At 41.4% G+C, this 20,974-nt stretch overlaps 1 protein-coding gene across 1 annotated transcript in view; it reads right to left on the bottom strand.

Annotated features, from left to right (window-relative positions):
* ANO2 (anoctamin 2) overlaps nt 1-20,974 on the bottom strand; it is a 121,136-nt gene that overhangs the window by 14,074 nt on the left and 86,088 nt on the right. The window contains exons 15-19 of the mRNA XM_050324557.1: nt 15,559-15,760; nt 11,815-11,926; nt 10,385-10,442; nt 9,417-9,517; nt 2,827-2,975 (exon numbers count right to left, since the gene is read on the bottom strand). Of these exons, the coding sequence (XP_050180514.1) occupies nt 2,827-2,975; nt 9,417-9,517; nt 10,385-10,442; nt 11,815-11,926; nt 15,559-15,760 (622 nt within the window). The remainder of the gene's footprint in view (nt 1-2,826; nt 2,976-9,416; nt 9,518-10,384; nt 10,443-11,814; nt 11,927-15,558; nt 15,761-20,974) is intronic.

Genomic DNA, 20,974 nt, shown 5'->3' with positions numbered 1-20,974 from the left:
AGGCAAGCCCAGTCTGCAGCTCCTTATTCAGCTGCCTCACTGCTGGTTGAGCAGATAACCACTAATGCCAGTGGGAGCTTGCCTGGGTAAATCAGTGTGAAAACCAAGAAAGAAGTTCTGAAACAGCACCCAGATGCCTTTCTTCTCGATACCATACTTCTCACATTCCAGTCATCCTGCCTTTTCCAGCAATTCAGTGGGGTGGGGGGAGAAAAAAACGCTCCCTCTGCACTTGCTGCGTTGTTTCCCTTCGCCATTGCCCCCAAATCAGAATTACAAAAGCAGGTAAATAAGCTATTTAAGTGCCTCCTGCAGCCTGGTGCCCTTCAGAAGGACCCCAGCTGACAGGTTCAGTGCTGGGCTGCACAGAGTGCTTCCTGCCAGCCTGGGTGGTCCCAGCCCCAGCACAGGGAGCCCGACAGCTGAGAGCAGGGATGTGGACCCGGGGCAGCAGTCGGGGCTGGGGAGCTGCAGCTTGGGTTTCATCCACTGCACATTTGTCTGGAAGGCCACAGAGCTTGCCATGGCACTTCTCCACGTGGGGATCTCATTCCCCTGCTGTAAAACAAATGTTTAGATTCGCAATGAATCCATTCATTCCCAGGGCATCCATCTGATTATCCCTGATGACTGCAGGAGGAGGTACTCAGCCTGGTTTATGATTCTAGTCTGAATTACAGGCTTAGTGTCCAGTGATTTATAACACCAGTAGCTGCCCTGTACTAGAAGCTAAAATCTTAGAACCAGAGAATATCCTGTGCTGGAAGGGACCCACAAGGATTGAGTCCAGGTCCTGGCCCTGCACAGGACACCCCAACAATTCCACCATGAGTGTTGTCCAAATACTTCTTGATCTGTGTCAGGGTGGGGCTGTGATCACTTCCCTGGGAGCAGGAACCCCCAAACCTTCACAGGTTATGGTGATATTTCTATGTTTCTTTTCTAAAACACATCAACCCACTCGGTTCAGTGGCCATGATTTGAATTATTTTGGCAATTTCTAGGACTTGATTCTAAAGTTTAAAAAAATACCAGTTCCCTAAGGGACAGCAGAACAAATGGCTAAACATGGGAGCTCCAAGGGGCACTCTGAAGTCAAAACACCTTGTCAAAACCTCCTGTAAGAGTGACTTCTTAGCAGGACTGACTACTGACCTGCTTCTTTCCTGAGTAGGTGGCCTTAAGTGAACCCATGTAACGAATCTGACATTTTTGGAATTAATGTTCAAACTCCAAGCAGTTGAGCATCACTTTTCCCACAGCAGAATCAAGACTGCTGATAGCAAACCAAAGCAATGTTGACAAACATCATACCAGTGCTACTGTTATTCCAGCAAGCAGAACTTTGCATCCCAGTAGTGTCCTTATGAAAAAATCAAAGGTGATGTCGCACACAGACATCTTGAATCAGGGTAATGGCATCACCTCAGATGCAATGGGAGTAAAAATATTAAAATGCTTACAGGGATAATGTATTTTTTTCACCATTGTTTAATTTCAAAAATTGCAAAGTAATTTGCTTAAAGTTTTCAGCAGGAAAATCACCTCCGCCTGAATTAATGCATGGAAAAAAACCCCAATCCTAAAGACAATTTTTTAAAAAAAATTATCATCATGTACAGAGGGGGATGAGGTAGTAGAAGTTGCAACACACGGCCAGACTCTAAGCTGAGCTGAAACAATTCAGAGGGAGATGATGGGAGGTGAAGGCCTCTTTATGGCACTACAGGTTTGGATCTGCAAACATATCCATAAGAGATATTCAAATCTGCCATCATATAAAATACCTTGTATACCCTTTCCTATTTATAGACTTACATAAATCTACCATTCTATAAATTTTCATCCGTGCATTTATGATTAGATTATAAATTATACCTAAAAACCTGCATAACTATTTCTATAGAGAGAGATAAAATATACATGGTATTTAACTTTTTTGCCATGAAATGAATTCTCTCTCAGATGTTCTGAGAACAGTGGCACATTGAAACAGGAATTGTCACAAGCAATATTTCACAGATGTCTGGTTTTAGATACCATGCCCATTGACAAGCTCTGGTTCTTCCTGGATTCTTTCATGCCCTAAAGCCTGGGTTTGCCTGGATTATTCCTCTCCTTCTGCTTCCCCCACCTATACCATCCCCCCTTCTCCTTCCCTGCCTCTTCAGGGTGTACTCATGAGGCAGCTACATGGCTGAGGGGTACATTGCAAACTTTACTTTGCATCCGGTGTGAAGAACCAAGCCTTTCAATACTCTAGAGCATCCCTATGTGCTGCTCCCTCCCAGGTTTGTTTTCCTGAAGTTGGATTGTGTCCCAGGGCTGCAAGTCTGAGTTATCTGGTGGTTATTTGCACCCCTGTCCTCCTGGGTTCTGTTGAGCCACAGAGATATTCCTTGGAGCTTATAACAAGCACAGGTTAGAATGAGGAAAAAAAGGCATGTATGTATTTCAGTTGGGAATTCTCTACCAGATGCTTGACATTTTTCCCTGGGTAATTTATCTGCAGTGGAACCCTTACTGATCCTGTGGCCAAATGGTTCCTATGCACTTTTCTCAGCTGGGAACACTGGACTGTGACAGCATAAGCAGTAACAGATACCAGGATTCATGGTTACTGCTGTGTGGGTACTGTGTTGTACCTCACACCCCTGCAGTCTCGCACGTAATTTCTGCAAACTACAAAAGCGTTTTGGGGTTTTTTTCCCCCCTTTATCATAACAACCTATGAAACACAGCCCTGTGACCTGTGGTGATGGGTCCTGTGCAAAGCTCTGGTTGTTGCAGGCAAGGAAAGAGAACCCAGGAATCCAGGACACTTACTCATTTCCATGTACTCCGGGGTCAGGCCGGTGAAAGGTTCCAAGGTATAGTCGAGGTCCCATTGCTGAGGGTCCTTTGATGGGTTGGTGTCCATTTCCTTTGGCTCAGTTCTTTCATCCTTCAGCTTCCTGAAGAGCTTCTTTAGCTTCCTGAGGAAAAAAAGTCCAGATTGAACCAAGTTGTTTTTTTTTTTTTACCTTTTCCCCCCCCTCAAAATTTGACCCGAGTCTCTGTGCAGCAACACAGAATTCATCTCCTGTGACTTCAGTGCACAACAGGATGAGCTTACACCACCCTGTGAAGTTTTGATGCTGCTTATTGACAGATGACAGGCTGCTGGGATTGAATACAGTACTTTTTAATATTTTTTTTCTCTCTCTAGATGCATATTCAATGGAGATCTTCCTGAAGCTCAAGCACCTTGGACCTAGATAAAGCTAGTAATAAGTAATACTCTGAAGAACAACATACTGAGCACAATGTAAGAAGATTACGTGATAGCTTCATACCACCTATCAACCACAGGTGCACTTTTGCCTCACCATGAAATTGGGAACTTCCAGTATAATATGCTTTTAAGGTACAAAAATAACCATTCATGCATAGTTTGCCCAGAGAAGCTGTGACTGCCCCATCCCTGGGAGTTTCCAAGGCCAGGTTGGATGGGGCTCTGAGTAACCTGGGACAGTGGAAGGTGTCCCTGCCCATGGCAGGGGGTTGGAATGAGATGATCTTTAAGGTCCTTTCCAAGCCAAACTGTTCTGTGATTCCATGATATTTGCAAATAAAGAGGGTGCAAGAACGTACTGATAGCACAAATAGTGGTATCAATCACACTCTCATTAAAATGGGGATACAAATTTCGTGACACTGGCAAAGACAGGGAGTAAAGCAAAACCATTTCTAAAAGAAGACTAAGCAAAACACCCCAAATGCCCCCCAAGGAATGACATTTCAAATGCATGTGCATCGACAACATCACACTATTTTAAACATCAAGAAATTCCCATGGAAAAAAACCCACAATAGAATGAAGAATTTCTTCAAAATCAAGGAGGTGAAACACAGTTGAATTAGCATAAAATAGCAAGATTTGTACTTTCTTTTGCAGATGATATTTATCTCACAAGGGCATAGGACGCTATTTTATGGTTCTTCACAGATGTGCCATATGAGTGAGAATCCAGACTAATCCCAGTGATGTCTTGCCAGTAGTGCAAGCAGGACTCTCCCACAAGCTCTCCCCCCACAGCTTGTGATAAACCCTTTGAACTGTAGGTGTGTGGCCTGGAGATGGGAATATATGGGGGAAGGGGTTTTCCTTTGTGCCTCCAGTGAAGCAGAACTGCCTTTCTCAGACCCTGATTTCAGCATCAGGGCAAGGCAAGCTGGCAAACACTGTAAAGGCTTTGCAGGGTGGGTTTTTTTTTGCTTTATTCCTGAATTTACACTCAGCCACACAGGATCACTGTGTCACCACGTTGCACAAGGCTCTGTAGCAGCCTGGAAAGGAGTGGCTGAGGGATTTCTACACTGACCTGTGTTCACAGGACCCAATTTCATCACTGGGATGGAGGAAATGGGGATTGTCAGACTCTCTGGAAACAGACCTAGATTGCCTCGGGCCCTGTCAGTCCCAGGATCACAGAGTATCAAAAATGAACAGCTCAACCCCATCCTTTGTTTCAGGTGCAATGAAGATGTAGCTCACAAGTCTGATGGTAACATCCTCGGTACTTTGGCAATGCTGGGGCTAACCAAAGAATTTTGGTACCCAGAACACTCAGATGACACAGTTTTAGCTAAAGGGTAGGGGAGATTTCAAATGCTTCATAAGAAAGAATTAGGGGAATCCTTACAAAGGCATCCTGCAAACTCAGCCATTTCGGGACTCTAAAATTCCCTTTCTCCCCCTCTGCTTTCATGGCAGCCAAGGGAACTTCTCTGTGAAAGAGGTGATGTACTATTCAGAAGGTAGGAGACTGGGGCAGGATTTAAAACCAGCAAAGAATTCCCAGGATGCTCTTCCAACATATCCCAATTAATTCCCTAACGCGAGGGACTCTCAGAGGGCGGCAAACAATAAGTTCAAGGCAAATTTCTGATTTCTGTTCAGACAAAAAGATCCAAGCCATAAATGCCCCTCGCACTTCCGTGGGCAGATGAGGCTGAAGATCCTCCCATGGTCACAGTGCAGCAGCTGAGACAAAATTTGGGTGTGTTCAGATGTGAGGTCTGTGCACGTGTGATCTGGTTGGAGCCCCACAGAACTGAGCCGTGGAGTTCCCTGCACACACAAACCTCCCAGGAGAACTCAGTAACTGAAGCAATAGTTGTTGTTTTTAATGTTTGTTTGGGAGTGCACTAAATCCAGGGCTCAGTCACTCAGGATAATTTTTAATTTTTCATCTGGCTATCTGCAAGCCAGGCATGAGGAGCTGCATTTTTAACCATTTGGAGTTCAGCTTTGAAGAGTGTCTGTATGCTTCTTTTCATGCCATTTTTTTTTTTTAAATATCAACTGACTGAAAGCAAGCCAAACTAATTATTTCAAATTTTCCACAAAAAAAAAAACCAAAAAAACCCAAAACACCAAAATAAAACCTTTGTGTCATATCCAAGCATGTGAAGTTTGAGACCAAGCAGAAATGTGTCAGAAAGTTAGAGGAACAAAGATCAGGGATTTCCAGAGTGTTATTCTCCAGCTATACAGCAGTAGGGTCACGAAAATGAGTTTTGCAGAGCCCTATGGCCGTACATATGATCGTGAGATTAAAACTGAGGACACCCTTTGAATGCACTTGTGTGAAACCTGGTTTTTTTCACTACTCAGATCAGCATTTTTTCAACAAGGTTGACTGACAAAGGGTTGTTTTAGCTGCTGATTTCTGCCTGGCAGGCAGTGGGGAAGAGGCAGGTTTGCCCATTCAGGCTGAGCAGGAAACTTTCCTGACTCCATATGAACCTGGGCAAGCAGAGAAAATGGTAGAGCTTCAGAATAGCCATTATTTCTGGCCCTTTTTTCCAGTGAATATCAAAAAGCAAGGTGCACTCCTAAGGAGACTGAACACATGGAAGAAGAATTATCGTGGGACCAGAGGGAAAGAAAGCGAACAGGTTTTTGTCAGGCTGTGTCTGGAGCAGCTGAAAGAAGGAGAGAGCATAAAATCATTACAGCCCCACTCCTGAGGAAAAGCTTCCCTCAAGCTTCCTAGGGAAAAAAAAACTGAGGAAAAGAAGAGAGGAGCCAAACCCCAGATGATTATGGCTGGGCTTCTAAGCACATGGAGCACTTAAATGAAGACTTTTAAAAAATCAGAGAGATTATTTGTATTAGGTGGTTTTTTAAGGCTATCCTTCCAGCTGATGCTTTTTGATTTGTAGCATGATAGAAAAGGGTACAGGGAGAAAGCTAAACAAAAAAATTTCTGGTATAGCCATGCTTCCTTGGCACACTCAGACTTCCTGGATTCTGTGGGAGATTCAGTTTGGGATTTACTGGTTTTTGAGTCAGAGGAAAACAGCAACTCAAAACAGGAGAGGGAAAAAACCCAATCAAACACCAAAAAAACCTTATTTAAGAATAATTTAGTAAAGGTGAAAAACACCATAAAAGAGAATAGCTATGAAGGAGTGTCTTTAAATGGATTTTATTAACTTTGTATTCTCATCCAGCATAGTAAGTGCATTTTGAAGTAAATGATGGAAAAATAAAAAGGTCAAAATCACTAAATGCAATAGAAGTTTTGCCATCCACTCCAACAGGGCCAGGATTTCACCCTAAGGGTTTAGCACCAAGGTCAAAGACAGACTAATAAAATAACCACATAGATGTTTTTTTCAATAAGTTCAGAAAAAAAACCAAACCAAACCAAACCAACCAGAACTGAAGAAATGGAGTTTAAAAGAAACTCTGGGTTAAAGTTTTCAAGCCCTGCAGCCTTACATGGTCAAGTCCTGTGGCAACAGTAAAACAATGATGGTATGTGACACATCTGAGTGAACTGTGGCATATTTACATCTGTTAAACTTGTGAATTCCAGCCCCACAGAATACACATTTCAGTTCAGGAAGGCTTAGTTTTGTGTAACTCAAGTGTTGCTGCATTTAACTAGCTGGTTGGACATCTTTGGGTGCAGAAATTAAAAAAAAAAAAGAAAAAAAAAAGAAAAATCACAGAAAGATTTAGGAGACCAACAAGTCACATCTATCATAGCTGTGCAGCAGTTCCTGCAGAAGGATTGAAGGAAAAAGCAATGATGTGTCCCCTGTGACCCCAAAAAGGCAGGGCTGCCATTTGAAGTTTAACTTCTCATCCAGCACTGACTGTGGATAAAGCAGAATGAAGACACTGGAAGATGCTTCCCAGTTCTGGCAGCATTTGGGATGCTGGAGGCATAATGGATGAGTGCTGTTTGCAAACTGGGTTTGTCATCTACTTGGCAGAATCCTTTGAGGGAAAGAGACAGAAAATGGGACAGCTTTCTGACCTTCTGCAAAGCAGCTGAAACGACTTGGGTTTTTCTGGTGAATAAAATCGAAAGGTTTCCTGCAAATAATCCTGAAATCTTGAGATTTCAGTAAGGAAAAAAAAAAACAAACAACTTTTCATCATAAAACTTAGCAGAGAGGTGCTTCCACGCTGCAGGTGTGGGGGAGGACAATAGGAGATTCTGAAGAACAAATCACCATTTGTGAAGGTCCCTTATGGACAGAAAAGGTTGGTTGCAGCATCTGTACTCTGCCCTCAGTGAAAATTCAGATGAATCTGTTTAATTCTCTCTGATTCTCCAAGAGGCACAAGGCAAGAAGGGGAAAGAACGCAGCTGTTGGAACTGTTGATAAAAAAAAAATAAAAATATTGATCTATTTTTCTGCCAGAAGGGAAAATCTGATGGGTAGAGCCCCAAAGTTTGTCTGTGCCCGTGTGTGTGTGGCAGGTAAGACAGAATGGGGTACAGGTAAGGATCTAGCCCACAGCAGTGGAGTGGCCCATGCAGAGACATCAGGCTAATTCTGATTTAATTAGGGGTTCAGGAAAGCACTGTGCTTCTCCTGGTGCAAACAGGCCTGAGCCCTGCAGATGTACATTCTTGAGAATGCAGACAAGCAAAGGGAAATTTAATATTCTTAATATTCTTATTGCAGGATGACAAGATAGCATTGTGACTGAAATGATTATTTATCCAGGGAGGAGAGGATGAAAGCATGTTTGTTTCTAAACAGTTTTAAAAATTGAGGCCACCACAGTTTGTTGGCAGAAGGGTGGGGGGAGGAAGAAATGAGGGAGAAAAATGGGATGAAATGGTCACATTCTTGCACCAAAGTGAGAGAAATGAGAAATAATTCTACATGAATTTCTGTTTGGACTGGATCAGCCTGTGCTTTCATGAGTCAAAAATAATAAATACAGTATTTCCAACATCATAAAATCACCATTAAAAAAGTCCAGTAGCAGTAAGTTTTTGGAAGACGAGAAACAAATCACTCAGGTTTACACTGAGAAAGCTTTAAACCATCAACATGTCAGATATTTTGGGAATGATTTACCACACTTTTCTCAAAATAAAATGTAAACCCAATGAGATGTAGACAGAAAACAGGCCTCCCTATTGAACTTTGACACAAGAATAATGAAACCATCCATAATCCACATCTGATTTGTTTGGGATTTCTTTTTTTTTTTTTTTCTATTTAAATTCCTTCCAAGAAAAAATAAAATATCTTGCTTGGAAAAGGGAGGAAAACGGCTCATTTTAAATATATTTCCTATCTTTTGTGTCTCTTGTCTTGGCTTCTAGTTAACATCTTCAAGGCCTTCCTTATGGCTGTGACCCAAAAGCTGCTGACACCAGAGCTGAAATATTCTGATTAATTTCGGTGGAGCTGAGACATCTGAGCCAGGCTCCTTCTCTACTACAACATTTCACAGGCCACTGCCACCAAGAAGCGAACCTCCCAGGAGGCAGAAGCAGGACATTCTCAGTGGATTCCCAGAGCCTGAAGGTGCCCCTGGCGCTGGTGACAGACAGGGAGGGTTTTCCTGCTGCGTTTGCAGCCCAGGACTGTGCCCTGAGGGTCCTGTGGCAGTCACTGCCGGCCTCACACAGTGACACACTGACACACAGGCACCCTGCAAACGTGTGGATTTCATTTGTAAGCCCATAAAATACTCATAGATCAAATAGTGGGCTCTAACATCTTTTATGAGCTATTGCTTTCCCCCATGCTAACTCTCCTCCACTTTTAAACTAATCTGTATTCAACACTGCTGTCCTGAAAGCTTCTCTGAAACTTCCCAAGAGATCTATCATACCTTGCCCGTTTTCCCGGGTTTCTAAAATTAATTTAAATCAATTATTTAATATATTCAATCACTTTCTCCAAGCCATTTGCTGCAGATATAGCCAATTATTCAACGTAAAATACAGCCAGATCATTCCACCACCACCAAAAATGTGATTTATCCTCACATTCAATTAGAACCCGCTGAAGACAGTGGCAAAAGTTCCCATTCAGCTGAATAGGGACCCAGCCTTTAATTTACTGTGTCGTGGGAATAAGGCAATGGGGAAGGATGGGATACGTACGGGATTCCAATTTCAAACAGATTATTTTGGATCAGTTGTTTTCCAAGCATGATGATGCTCAGCTGAATGCAGAGTTCCATCAAACAGCCTCCTGGAGCACACTGTAATTAAACAAAACCAGGGAGTGTGAAGGGATTGAGAGGATTCATGTAAAAGCACCCACTTGGGAGAGCTCCCAGTGTCTCCCTGTGCCCGCTGCCCCTGCCACCAATTAGTGTGGGAGCACGGAGCTCATCCATCACTGCAATTCTGGGCTTGGCAAGGCATTTCATCTCCACTCATAAAACTCCATTATGGAAAAGATGCAGAGCTCAGAAATAACTGGCTGTGCCCTGGGGCTGCTATATTTCCTTTGAAAATATTTACCATATAATCAATGTAATAAACATAATGCAGTGTCACCAATACTCTCCCAGCCTGGTGTCTCCCAGGGGGAAGAAAGGCTTCAATCTTGCAAAGATTTACATGTCAGTTCGATTGTAAAACCTTAGCACATCTATCAGTTTTCAAGGAAATACCACCAGCAGTTAAAGGGAAATTTGAAAAAAAAAAAAAAAAAATTACAGGTTTAGCCCCAAATGGCAATGGGCTACTGAAATGGCTATTAAAATTTCCAAGCTTCCAGTGATCCAGAAGGAGAAGCCAGATTCAAGTTTCCCAAGGGCCTCAAAATCAAATCATGTAATGTTTGTGCCCTAGTGCCCAGTTGGAAAGCATAGAAGTGGTGAGGCTGCACCTGAGAGAGACCATGAAATACTCATGAAATACTCAAAACTGCAGAGAGAAAGAACATAAAAGTGCCTTAGACGGAAAATTTGGATTTTGTCTATTTAGGGAGAAGATTTAACCTCTTGTTTTAACGTGTTTTCCATTTTTCCCTTCTTGTCTATACACTTTTATGCATATTTCTCTGTGCTAAGGATTTGGTTTTTGTTGTTTGAATTTCATATGTACTTCTATGCACTTACCTCTTCCATTCGATATCCTTCAAACACGTACACATAACGACCAGGACGGCCAACAAACCTGAAAGCAATAAAAATCCACGAAATAATATAAAAATGGGAAATATGAGCTAATAAAAAGGCAGGAAAATAAGCTAGCTTTAACATCATAATTATTCATTCATATTAACTAAAATATCTCAGAAGCAGCTTCTTCAATGTGAATTTTAAAAGACTCAGCACCTGCTCAACTCTGATTATTTAAAATTATTTCAAAGCAGGAGGCCTTCACAAATTGTTTTCTACTATGTCTTGATAAAATAATTTTCATAAAATATTTTTTCTTTGTTAAAACAGAATAACAACGAACTCCCCCTTTTGATTGGAGATCACAAATAGAAATGGGAACACATATCCTAACTCACATTCTCTTGCATCTGAGTATTGCCTGAACAGAATTATTTCCACATCTATACACAATCAAGACTTTTTTGACAACATAGGGAGAAACAGTAAGATTTGACTTTATTATAACCATACAACACAAAAATATGGTCAAGAAAAGAAAGAATTTGCTGATATTTTTCACTGATGCCTTACAATCTTTACAATTGCTGGCAAAATGCAACATTCACCCTCGAATCAAAGACGCTGAATAGGATTAGTGAAGACTGCAGATTAACAAATTTTACAGCCCCCAAAAAGGAACAGAAAAAATGGTATGGAACAGAATCAAGAGGATGTTTTAAACAGGTTTTTTTGCCAAAGTTTTAGCAAGCAGTCGTTTTAAGCTTCCCGTTCAAAAGCATGTGGATGACCTGGTCCCAAAAGACAGTGATCCTGAACCCCTAGGAAGTCACACTTATTTAGCAGGACAGCTGAATTAGCTTTTTGGTCAACCAGTTCATTTGCCAAAACTCAGCTTCCAGTTGACTATAGCCCTTCCTTAATTTAACTTGATAGAGGAGAAAAGTGCAAAACGATGAGAAAGGAAAAAGAAAAAAAAAAAAAAGAAAAAAGAAGTTCCGTAATTGTAAATGAAATAGAGAAACCCCTCTTTGCTGGATGATGCCTCAAGGAAAATTTGCTAGAATGTGGAAGGTGAAGGCCTGTAAGCACTACCTTTCACTTATTAGAGCAACACCCTTTTTGAACTAAAAGGGATTATTTTCTGAGGTGAGGATTATTCTTGTTTTAGAAAGAACTGGTCACAGTCCAGAACGAGGCTCAGGCCAGTACTCAACATCGTGCCCTGCCACTCAACAAAAAGCTTTAAACAACCCTGTTTATGATATTTTTCCAGCTCTGGTGAAGGTGTTCAGCCCCAGGCCACAGTTAGGTAGCCCTTAGTGTCCATTTTTAAACACAGATCCAACTAATATGGACATATATATAAATATATATACAAATACAAATATACATATATATCAATATGTAAAGGATCTTTATCCTACCTTCCTTTAAAAAAGGCAACATAAAAAATTGGTGCATAAGAATTCACGAACTTCAGTAGGAATGCCTTCAAAATCAATCTCTCCTCAAAGGTTTTCTCTGTTTTTGGTATTTCTGGGGGGGGAAAAAAAAAAAAAACAACAAAGCAAGAAAATTGAATTAGTAAATATGTAGAAATCCCTGACTCTCCAAATACACACAAAACCCCATAAACCAAACTGCAAACTTTGAGCTCATACTGATTTTGATTTTGTACTTCTAGTTTGTACCAAAGCACAGGGGGTCTGTCACTGAGTCCTGATTCCTGATTTCCAGAGAGTCCTCTCAAATTTCCAAATGGAAATTGGAGCTTCTTTGACAGAAGCATTAATAATGACAACATAATGAACTTGTTTTTCTGACAGGCCTCTGACAGCTTACCCCAAGTTAATCTTGGTTGTCTGTCCAATACCCTGGTGGCAAAAAACCCCAACAGATTCTGAAATCTGCCCTGGACCTGACAATACCTCACTTTTCCAGCCTTTTTCATTCTCTTACTGAGAGACCTGGGCAGACCCCATGACTTTCCCCTGCTTCAGGTCATGTGAAAACTCAGCACAGACCTCCTCTGTCATTTCCTCTGGCATCTGTTATTAAATACATACATTTTTGAATACAAATATAAGTATTAAATGCATATATTTCTTATCATAATGTATATTTCAATAAAAATAGATAGAAATTACATATTTACATGGTTCTTCTCTCGGTTATCTGGAGTTTGAGGGGGAAAAAAACTGGATCTTGACATTCCATTGCCCAAAGCAAAATCAGAATAAATTACTTTGATGCATGCAAGGGTATGTATATTAACACACCCAGGTATATCAGTTGCACAACTGAAATAACAAAACATTAATATTCTTAAGCCATGAATGGTGAAAGCAAAGTACAAAGACTTTCAACCAGAAAACAAAACACCTTAAAAGCCTCCTTGGCTTTGTGTACACAAAGCCTTCTTTTCTGTAATGAGATTGTCGGTGTGCTTAATGCTAAACACACAACTAAGCTCCTTTTTAAATCAGGCAGTAACTGATTATTAATTGCCATGCAAAATAAATGCACGTTCTAGATTTTTTTAGGTAATTTGTAAAAAAGTGGCTTCAACATTTCCCGTATTCGTTACTATGTTCCCAGGTTTATTTCCAGTTTCCATGGAAATTTTTCAGCAGTAGAACATATAAGACACAGGTTTTTCAAACTGACAGTAAAATTAAATATTTTTAAATATTTAAATATTCTGTAGGTGTTAAACTGTTGTGTTTCCATGCTCATCCTGGGCTGTAACTAATGTGAGAGCAGATAATTTTATAACTAACTTCATTATTCTTGGTTGAGTTTCTGTGGCACAACAGAAGTGGGGAATAATAAGGAGGTGCAGGGCTCTGGCTTTAAGGATTTCATTAAGAATGCTCCTGTATTTGCACAGTTTGTTTGGGGCACATTTTGGGCGTTTTGTTTGCTTTTGTTTTGTTTTGTTTTAAAAAAGAAGCATGATGGCTTTTTTGAACACTAAAGGAATTGCCAGCTTTATGAGTCCCCACTGCCAGGCTTTATCTGTGATACTTTCAACTGTATTTTCATAAAAAATCAGCACACAATCTGACGAGCCCTAAGGCTTTGTTCACCTAAATATATAGAAAAGCTTAATTAAACCTTCAAGGGGTTTGGACAATTCGTAGGTGATCCCACAGACTGAATTAGATCCACAGGACAACAGCTCAGGGCAGCAGGGATGTGGAGTAAGAGCAGTGCAGCTTTTCATTTGAGGGAGAAAAATCCCAAACTTTGCCTCACAGAGAACCCCCCCAAGGATGAGCTCAGCCTCTGGATGAACATTTGCACACCTTATATGGTCCCAGAGGCTCACTCAGCACTCCTCTCCCTCCCCACACTCAGACATGCTATACCATAGCCTGGCAGAGGCATGTGTAGAATTTGTCCTCTAGCCAGGTCGAGTCTGCTGCACAAGAAATGCATTCAGCCAGAAGAGGTGTTTTAGGAACAGGGAAAACTTTCCCACACACACACACCCCTCCCAAAAAGATGAATTATGGTGGGTTGTGCATGTCACACCCAAACTGGGCAGCTGAAACTTTCCAGGTGGAGAATGAGCTGAGATAACTGTGGACGAGTCTGAGCTCACTGAAGGAGTTTCTGCCTTTGTAAGACACAAACACAAGGAGTTTTGATTTTATCCCTGTATGACTGGTTCTTCCTTGGCCTCAGTGAGTCCTTCCCTGTGAGGGTGGGCAGGCCCTGGCACAGGTTGCCCAGAGAAGCTGTGGCTGCCCCATCCCTGGCAGTGTCCAAGGCCAGGTTGGATGGGGCTCTGAGCAACCTGGATTGGTGGAAGGTGTCCCTGCCCATGGCAGGGGATTGGAACTGAGATGATCTTTAAGGTCCCTTCCAACCCAAACCATCACAAGAAAACTACTACTTTTTCCCCCAAGCACTGCCTGAGCAGTTATTGAGGCAGATCCATGGCTTTGATCCTATGATGAATGCAATTGCTGCCAGTGGTACAATTCTTGTGCTTACAGAAGTAACTTCTCAGCTGAAAAAGATTCAAGTGTACTTGGGGTTGGAATAGCAACCTATGCTGTCAAGAGCTGTCCCTCCAGCCCGAGTGTGTTCCTCAGCTTGTCAATTAACTGCAGTGTGAAAAGAGAATGGAGTATGTTTTGCTCTGCTCAGCAAAATGAAAGTTCAAAAGTTAAGGAGCATTTATCAGCATGCATGAATAGTAATTTTTTTAAACATTTTGATTGCATTTGGCATCTGAGTCTAGCACTGGTGAAAGCTGCCTAAATGAACTCTCTAACTCTTGTAATTTGTAGCCCTAGAGATTATTCTGACTGTTCTGTTCTTAAACAAAACATCTGATTGATAATTAGGAATGTTGCCTAAATAAAGATAACCACGTACAGTGGCATTTTGTGAAAATTAATTGCTTTCTCTTTGTCTCTTTCTAATACTTTATGAATTTAATCTAAACTAACAGGCTAACCTTACTGGTAAAACCACAGGACCACATTTCAAAGACTCAGGATTATCTCAACTAGAAACCCACAAGAATGACTTTTCAGTGCTTGGAATAAATGACTTCATAATAAATAAATGACTTTGAAGCATCTAGAATTAGAGGTGATGTGTGAACCTGTGGGAAATACTATCTAATGACAGCTGTATACCCTAATGGATATAACAAATAATACTCTAGCCCAAATCTCTACACTAGTCAAATGAATGACTTGCCTTTAAATGACTTAAATACATTGCCAGGCTTGTAACAATATGATGACATCTAAAAAAAAAAAATTTGAAAGTCCAACCTCTAACTGAAATAGATATCATCACAAAAAAGTCCAGCCCAGACATGCCTCCAAAATGGAAAAAAAGATAAAATAATCATTTGAGTGGTAAGGAAATGGTTAATAATACCATGGCAAGCATTTGCCAGAGTCATCAACATCTGAGAAACAACCCAATGACTGTCAGTAAACCCAGTTCAAAACACATTTTGCCAGGGCAAAAATGCTCAACCAGGTCTAGATAAGTGGACCTTGGCACAGAGCACCTCACCCCACAGACCTGAATATTTCCTCTGGTGCTCTCCAGGAAATATTCCTACTAGAGCCTCCTTGCAACCCCTCCTGTCAATACTTGTAATGTACTAGGGAGGAATGTGGTGGGAGAGTTTTTACCAATTTCTGTCAGCCATTTGGCAACAGCTCCATAAATTTCATCCAGGATAAGTATCACCACGAGGTTAATGATGACAGCAGTGGCAGTCACAGTCACTCGAACGTTCGACCTGGTTGTCTCGTTGGTGCTGAACGACAGAGCTGCTGCTGTGGTGATTCGGTACACAATGACACCAAAAACTGCTGAAAACGTCAGCATAATCTGCAAAGAAATGCACACATAGGTTAGTTCAAGTTTGCCACCGGCAGTTCAGGGTGCTGAGTTATTTCTAAGAGCGACACGATGATATCAGGATGATCAAATGGAAAGGTGAGAATTCAGAACTCGCTGACAGACAGGGACATAAATCAGAAAAGGGGTGCAGAACTCCAAGCTGGCACAACAATTCAACTGTCAGAGAATGATCAGGAGGGCTGAAGCACCTCTCCTCTGAGGACAGGCTGAGTTGGGGAAGAGAAGGCTCCAGGGAGACCTTACAGCGGCCTTCCAGTACCTAAAGGGAAAGGGGGTTTATATAAAAGAGGGAGAGTGACTTTTTACATGGGCAGGTAGTGATAAGACAAGGGGGGGAAAGGTTCTAAACAAAAAGAAAGGAGAGATTTAGGTGAGATGTTATTAAAAAATTCTTCCCTGTGAGGGTGGGCAGGCCCTGGCACAGGTTGCCCAGAGAAGCTGTGGCTGCCCCATCCCTGGCAGTGTCCAAGGCCAGGTTGAGTGGGGCTCTGAGCAACATGATTGCGTGAATGGCATCCCTGCCATGGCAGGGGGATTGGAAGCAGATAATCTTTAAGGTCCCTTCCAAGCCAAGCCTTTCCAGAGTTCTGTGACACCAATTCTGCTCCTGAAGTTGTCATGTCCCTTCTGACTAAAGCCACACACGTCATTCACGTGGTGAAACTGCAGGTTGTTTGGGTTCAAATGCAGCTGCTGAGCAAAGGCTTTTTCTCTGGCAAGAGGTTCAGAGGCCTTGGACCAAAGGGCCTTCATGTGAGTGCAGGTAAATGGCCTTTACTGGCTGAAACTGCCCCACCTCTGCACAGTGGAAGTGGCAACTTACAATTTAATAAAAAAAATAATTTCCCATGTTATTATTCTTTTATGACTAACCTAAGAAGGGTTACTAGGGCTTCACTTTACATTTGTGTCCCAGAAATCACTTGGTATCCTTGGCATCCTTCATGGGTTGGCTTTGACCCATGAGATGAGGAAAGTCAACCCTGCTACGTAAGGTCAAGTTCCCACAAGAAGGATTTGAATTTCACAGGGCTTTGGTATTCTGGTTTAAAAAGAAATAAATATCTAAAACACCCCACAATGGAAAAAAAAAATCAATAAAATAGTAATAAAAAATAGCAAATTTTCATACTCATAGCACAAAAAGAGGAAGAAGATACATTTTTCTCTTTCATTTTCGCCTTTGGCAAGAATTCCAGTATACATTCATTATTTTAGGTATAACATCTTGAGATCCCCAGATGAAAGAGACTACCTAAATGTGAAAGATTAGACTATTGCAATTATTTCACTGGGCCTGGGGGCCCAGATTCACAACATGGGTATAAGGAAATTTAACAGCTCATCTTAATGATCCAGCACTAGTTTATTGAATTCCTGTATGCAGAGGAAGGCTGTTGCATGAAAAGGAACTATTGCAAAGGAATGAGATTCAGAGTATTATTAAAGGCTGAAGGTGAAAACTGGGCACATTTTGCTTTAACGAAGAACTAGTAAACATACTAAAAAATAATGATCTGGAGAAAACTCCTGAAGATATTAGATGAAATTCACAAATAAGCTTTGTCAGAAAATAGTAATGAAATATTAGATCTAGCAAAGCATCTAATTTTTACCTTTTAAAGACCTGTTTCATTAATTTTAAATGAAATGTGGGTGAATGATGAGTTTTTGCTTCATGCTAATATTTCTCATTCAAATAATGGCCTAAAGAAAAAATAATCTGCGCCGAAACAAATTTAAATGAAAACTTTTCCAATGGTATAAAATATTCTTTCCTTTTGTTTTGTAGTTTTCACTGTGTGGAGAGAACATTTTTGTATCTATTTTTCTCTTTTTTTTCCTTTTCACTTACCTACCAATCATGCAGAAAGAAATCTGATTTATGCTGAACTACCTACTCAGCTCTTGCTAGGACACAAGTGATGCAGGAGCATGAAGACCATAACTTTTTTCTTACTTACCCATTGCAGTCAGTACAGAAGAGAGTAAAATCCCCCATAAAGAAAGAAAACAAAACAGCCCCCCCTGGAATTAATCTAATTCACCTTCCACCCCTACAGTCATCTTGAGCTCTTTTCTTTTTCTTAGTTTGAGCCACAGATTCTTTCCTCTTAATCACATTCCTAACACTCTTTTCCTGTTTCTCTTCCCTGTGGATTTCCTTGGAAGTTTTTACTGTGGTTCTGGACAAGGGAAAACCAGCAAAGTAAACTTGAATGCAATCATTCTGGAGATGATAAGCTCTCTGGGCCTCCACAGGCACCTTTCTCCATCACAAACTTCCACTTAGGAATATCCCAACAGTAGGGGAAGGAGAGTCAAGGACAGTCATCACCGAACAGAGGGAAAGGAAACTTCAGATCATGGAAGTGGAAAACCAAACTCTTAGACTTGGCCAAAGGGTGGAAGGGATCCCCAGCAATGAGGAAGGTTACTGGAGGGTGAGGAATGCACTGCTGTGGCCTCCTCTGCTCACGCAGTGCCATTGCAAGGCATACAAAGTTATCGAAAAAAAAAATGTTTTGTTTGCTTAAAGAACAAAAATATTTGCTTTGCAAAAGCACCAGGGCTCCAGAAACTGTCCATTGCCCAGATGTTTTTGAACACCTGCTTAGACACAGATGGGAAAACATTCCTTTAGGAGTCTTCACTGTCTGTGCATCCAGCAACAAGAGACAATTGAGGAGGGCTTGTAGGACTGCACAGTGAGTGAGAGCACAGTTCTCACTCCCCAGACAGTCACTGAGAGGGAAAGAATCCTTCCTGTACCTTCACAGCATTTCTCTCATTCCTCAAAACACCTCTTTTGCCCAAATTCCAGGCCAGGCAGTCACCTTTTGTTCAAGCGCCCGCGTTGGGTTTTGTTGTCTTTGCCAACATTTCATCTGGCCAGTTCTCCCCCTGCTATGGCCAACAGCTTTGTCCCTGAGTATCTAAACTAGTCCATCAAGGACTGAACTGCTTAGAAACAGATGTGAAAATTGGCTGCAGGAAAGGTCACCTACTGAGCCTGGTATGAATGAAGACAAACAGGAAAGCAAACTGGATCTGAGAAGGAAGCCATAAAATCCCATGGGCTACACTGCTACCTTCGTCCAAGCAGGATAACAATTCAACCTCCAAATAGTTCTTTGGCTCTCCAGTAGGGCTATTGTAGAGTCAAGTATTACACCATGTGAGTAAGAAGAGGCAAAAAGGGTCCAAAAGGCAGGACAGGCTGAACTCTGAACACAAATTGGTTTTCTTCCTTCCTCTGACTGAGCCAACCATGCCAAACACAAAGAAAGGCTGCAGTGATGGCACTGCCCTGGGCCATCCCTCTCCCTTCCAGCAGCTACCAACATCCTCATCACACATCACTCAGAAATCTTTGCCACAGCATTCCCCTTCAGAGTACAGGGTTTATTAAGTGTGACACACGTTATTAGTAATCACACTCAATCAAAATTTGTAGATGCCCAGCCAAGCTCAGATCTCCTGTTACCACTGTTCTTACTAGGTAAAAATAAGACTTGTCCTAAAATCCCTGCAAAAGACATGTTTTAAATCAAGGCTGGATCTGCTGCCCCCTCTGCAGTCCAGCGAGGCTTTGTGTACAACAGAAGAACTGTGATCAAACTTTAAAGCATCCATAAATGTTTAAAATAATCCTTGGAATTAGTTGGTGGTGTAAGACATAACCAATGGGGCAAAAGAAACAAACCCAATAATTTTTTTTTTTTTTTTGCACTTTTCACAAAACAAACAGCATGCCTGGCTTAATAATGACAGAGGAAAATCCAAAAAGAAAGGCAAAAAAAAAAGTCAAACAAACAAACCCAAAAAAACCCACCAAAAAAAAAATAAACAGAGTTCTTGAAGGAGGATTTACAAAAGGGAAGGGCAAAAAAGAAGTACAGAAATAAAGAGAAAAAAAAAAGAGGAAAGATTTTTACAATTAGAATACCACTGGCAGCTTCAAGAATCATCAGGGAAAGTATGGGATGTAAAGGTGGGGGACAGAACACAACAGCACCATTCTATATTAATGTAGATATCTTAATGGACAAAGCCTGTGGATTTGGGACACCAGACCCTTTGGGCCTGAAACAAGGAGTATTAAAAATTCAACAATCACTTCTGCAGCACTAGAAATTGCAACGTGTTCATCTGAGGGTCTGTGTCTGAGTCTTCTCTGTCTCTGCACTGTACAAATGCAAACACCCATGTAAATTCAAGATTTCATTACCTATTACATGTTTAGTGCTTACAGTTAAAAAAAAAAATTGTGTGAATAACAGAGGTAGGCCAGACCAATTTAGTTTCCCCAGTACAATTCCATTGCACAGACCAACAACAAACTTCAGGTTTCCAATTCCTGTTTAACTAATCTAGCAGAAGAAAAAAAAGGAAACATCACATACAATAAAGAGCAGATTGTAAGGTCCACATAGGAGAGCAGAGCCAGCTCTCCCTCATCAAGAGCTGCCTTCAGTTCCATCCATGGTTTGCAAGTTGTCTTACATAAAAATAATGCTCAAAATATTCTAAAAAAAAAATCATTGTACCCACCTCACCAAATGGTGAAAGACAGCCTAGTTCCACTAGCTGAACGATTGGAGCTCTGAATTTTACATCTCACAAACTGTGAGATGTAAAAACCCTTCATAAATCTCTCTAGGACCTTACAGTGAGCAGGGAGCGTGACACATAGGCTATGACTCAGGAAAGCACTTTGAGCTCATGCTTAGGGCAGATTTAAACACGTGTTTTAAAGTCAAGAGCACATGTAAGCACCTTGTCTGCAAAAGGATGACTTGTAAAAGCTAAATCAGGGCTATGTGCTTAGCCATGCTTTCAGTGAAGTCATGACTGATGCCAGTGAGAGGTTCTGTCTAAAAAGCAAACGGTTGGCATTGTCTCAGGATGGAAAACTAACTGATGTACAGAAAATGTGCTTAATATACAATTCATACCATTCAGCCAACAGCCCTTCCATAGGCAGCCTTTGGAAAAAGGGAATAAAGCTGGAGGCAGGCCCTGAGCTCTGTAAACCTCCCCAGTACTTCCCACAAACTGGAGGTTGTAGCCCTGGCTTCAGATTTTTAGCGTGTTTGAGAACTACCAGTTCAGGGCTCCACTCAAGATGCCCATCACAATGTCTCTCACACCCAATAAACGTGAAGAAATGCAGGTTTT

The sequence above is a fragment of the Myiozetetes cayanensis genome, unplaced genomic scaffold (genome assembly GCF_022539395.1).
Source record: "Myiozetetes cayanensis isolate MyiCay16 unplaced genomic scaffold, myiCay2020 scf3, whole genome shotgun sequence".
Taxonomy (NCBI): Eukaryota; Metazoa; Chordata; class Aves; order Passeriformes; family Tyrannidae; genus Myiozetetes; species Myiozetetes cayanensis.
The sequence above is the reverse complement of the archived record's forward strand: the minus strand, read 5'-3'. Positions and strand labels throughout refer to the sequence as shown.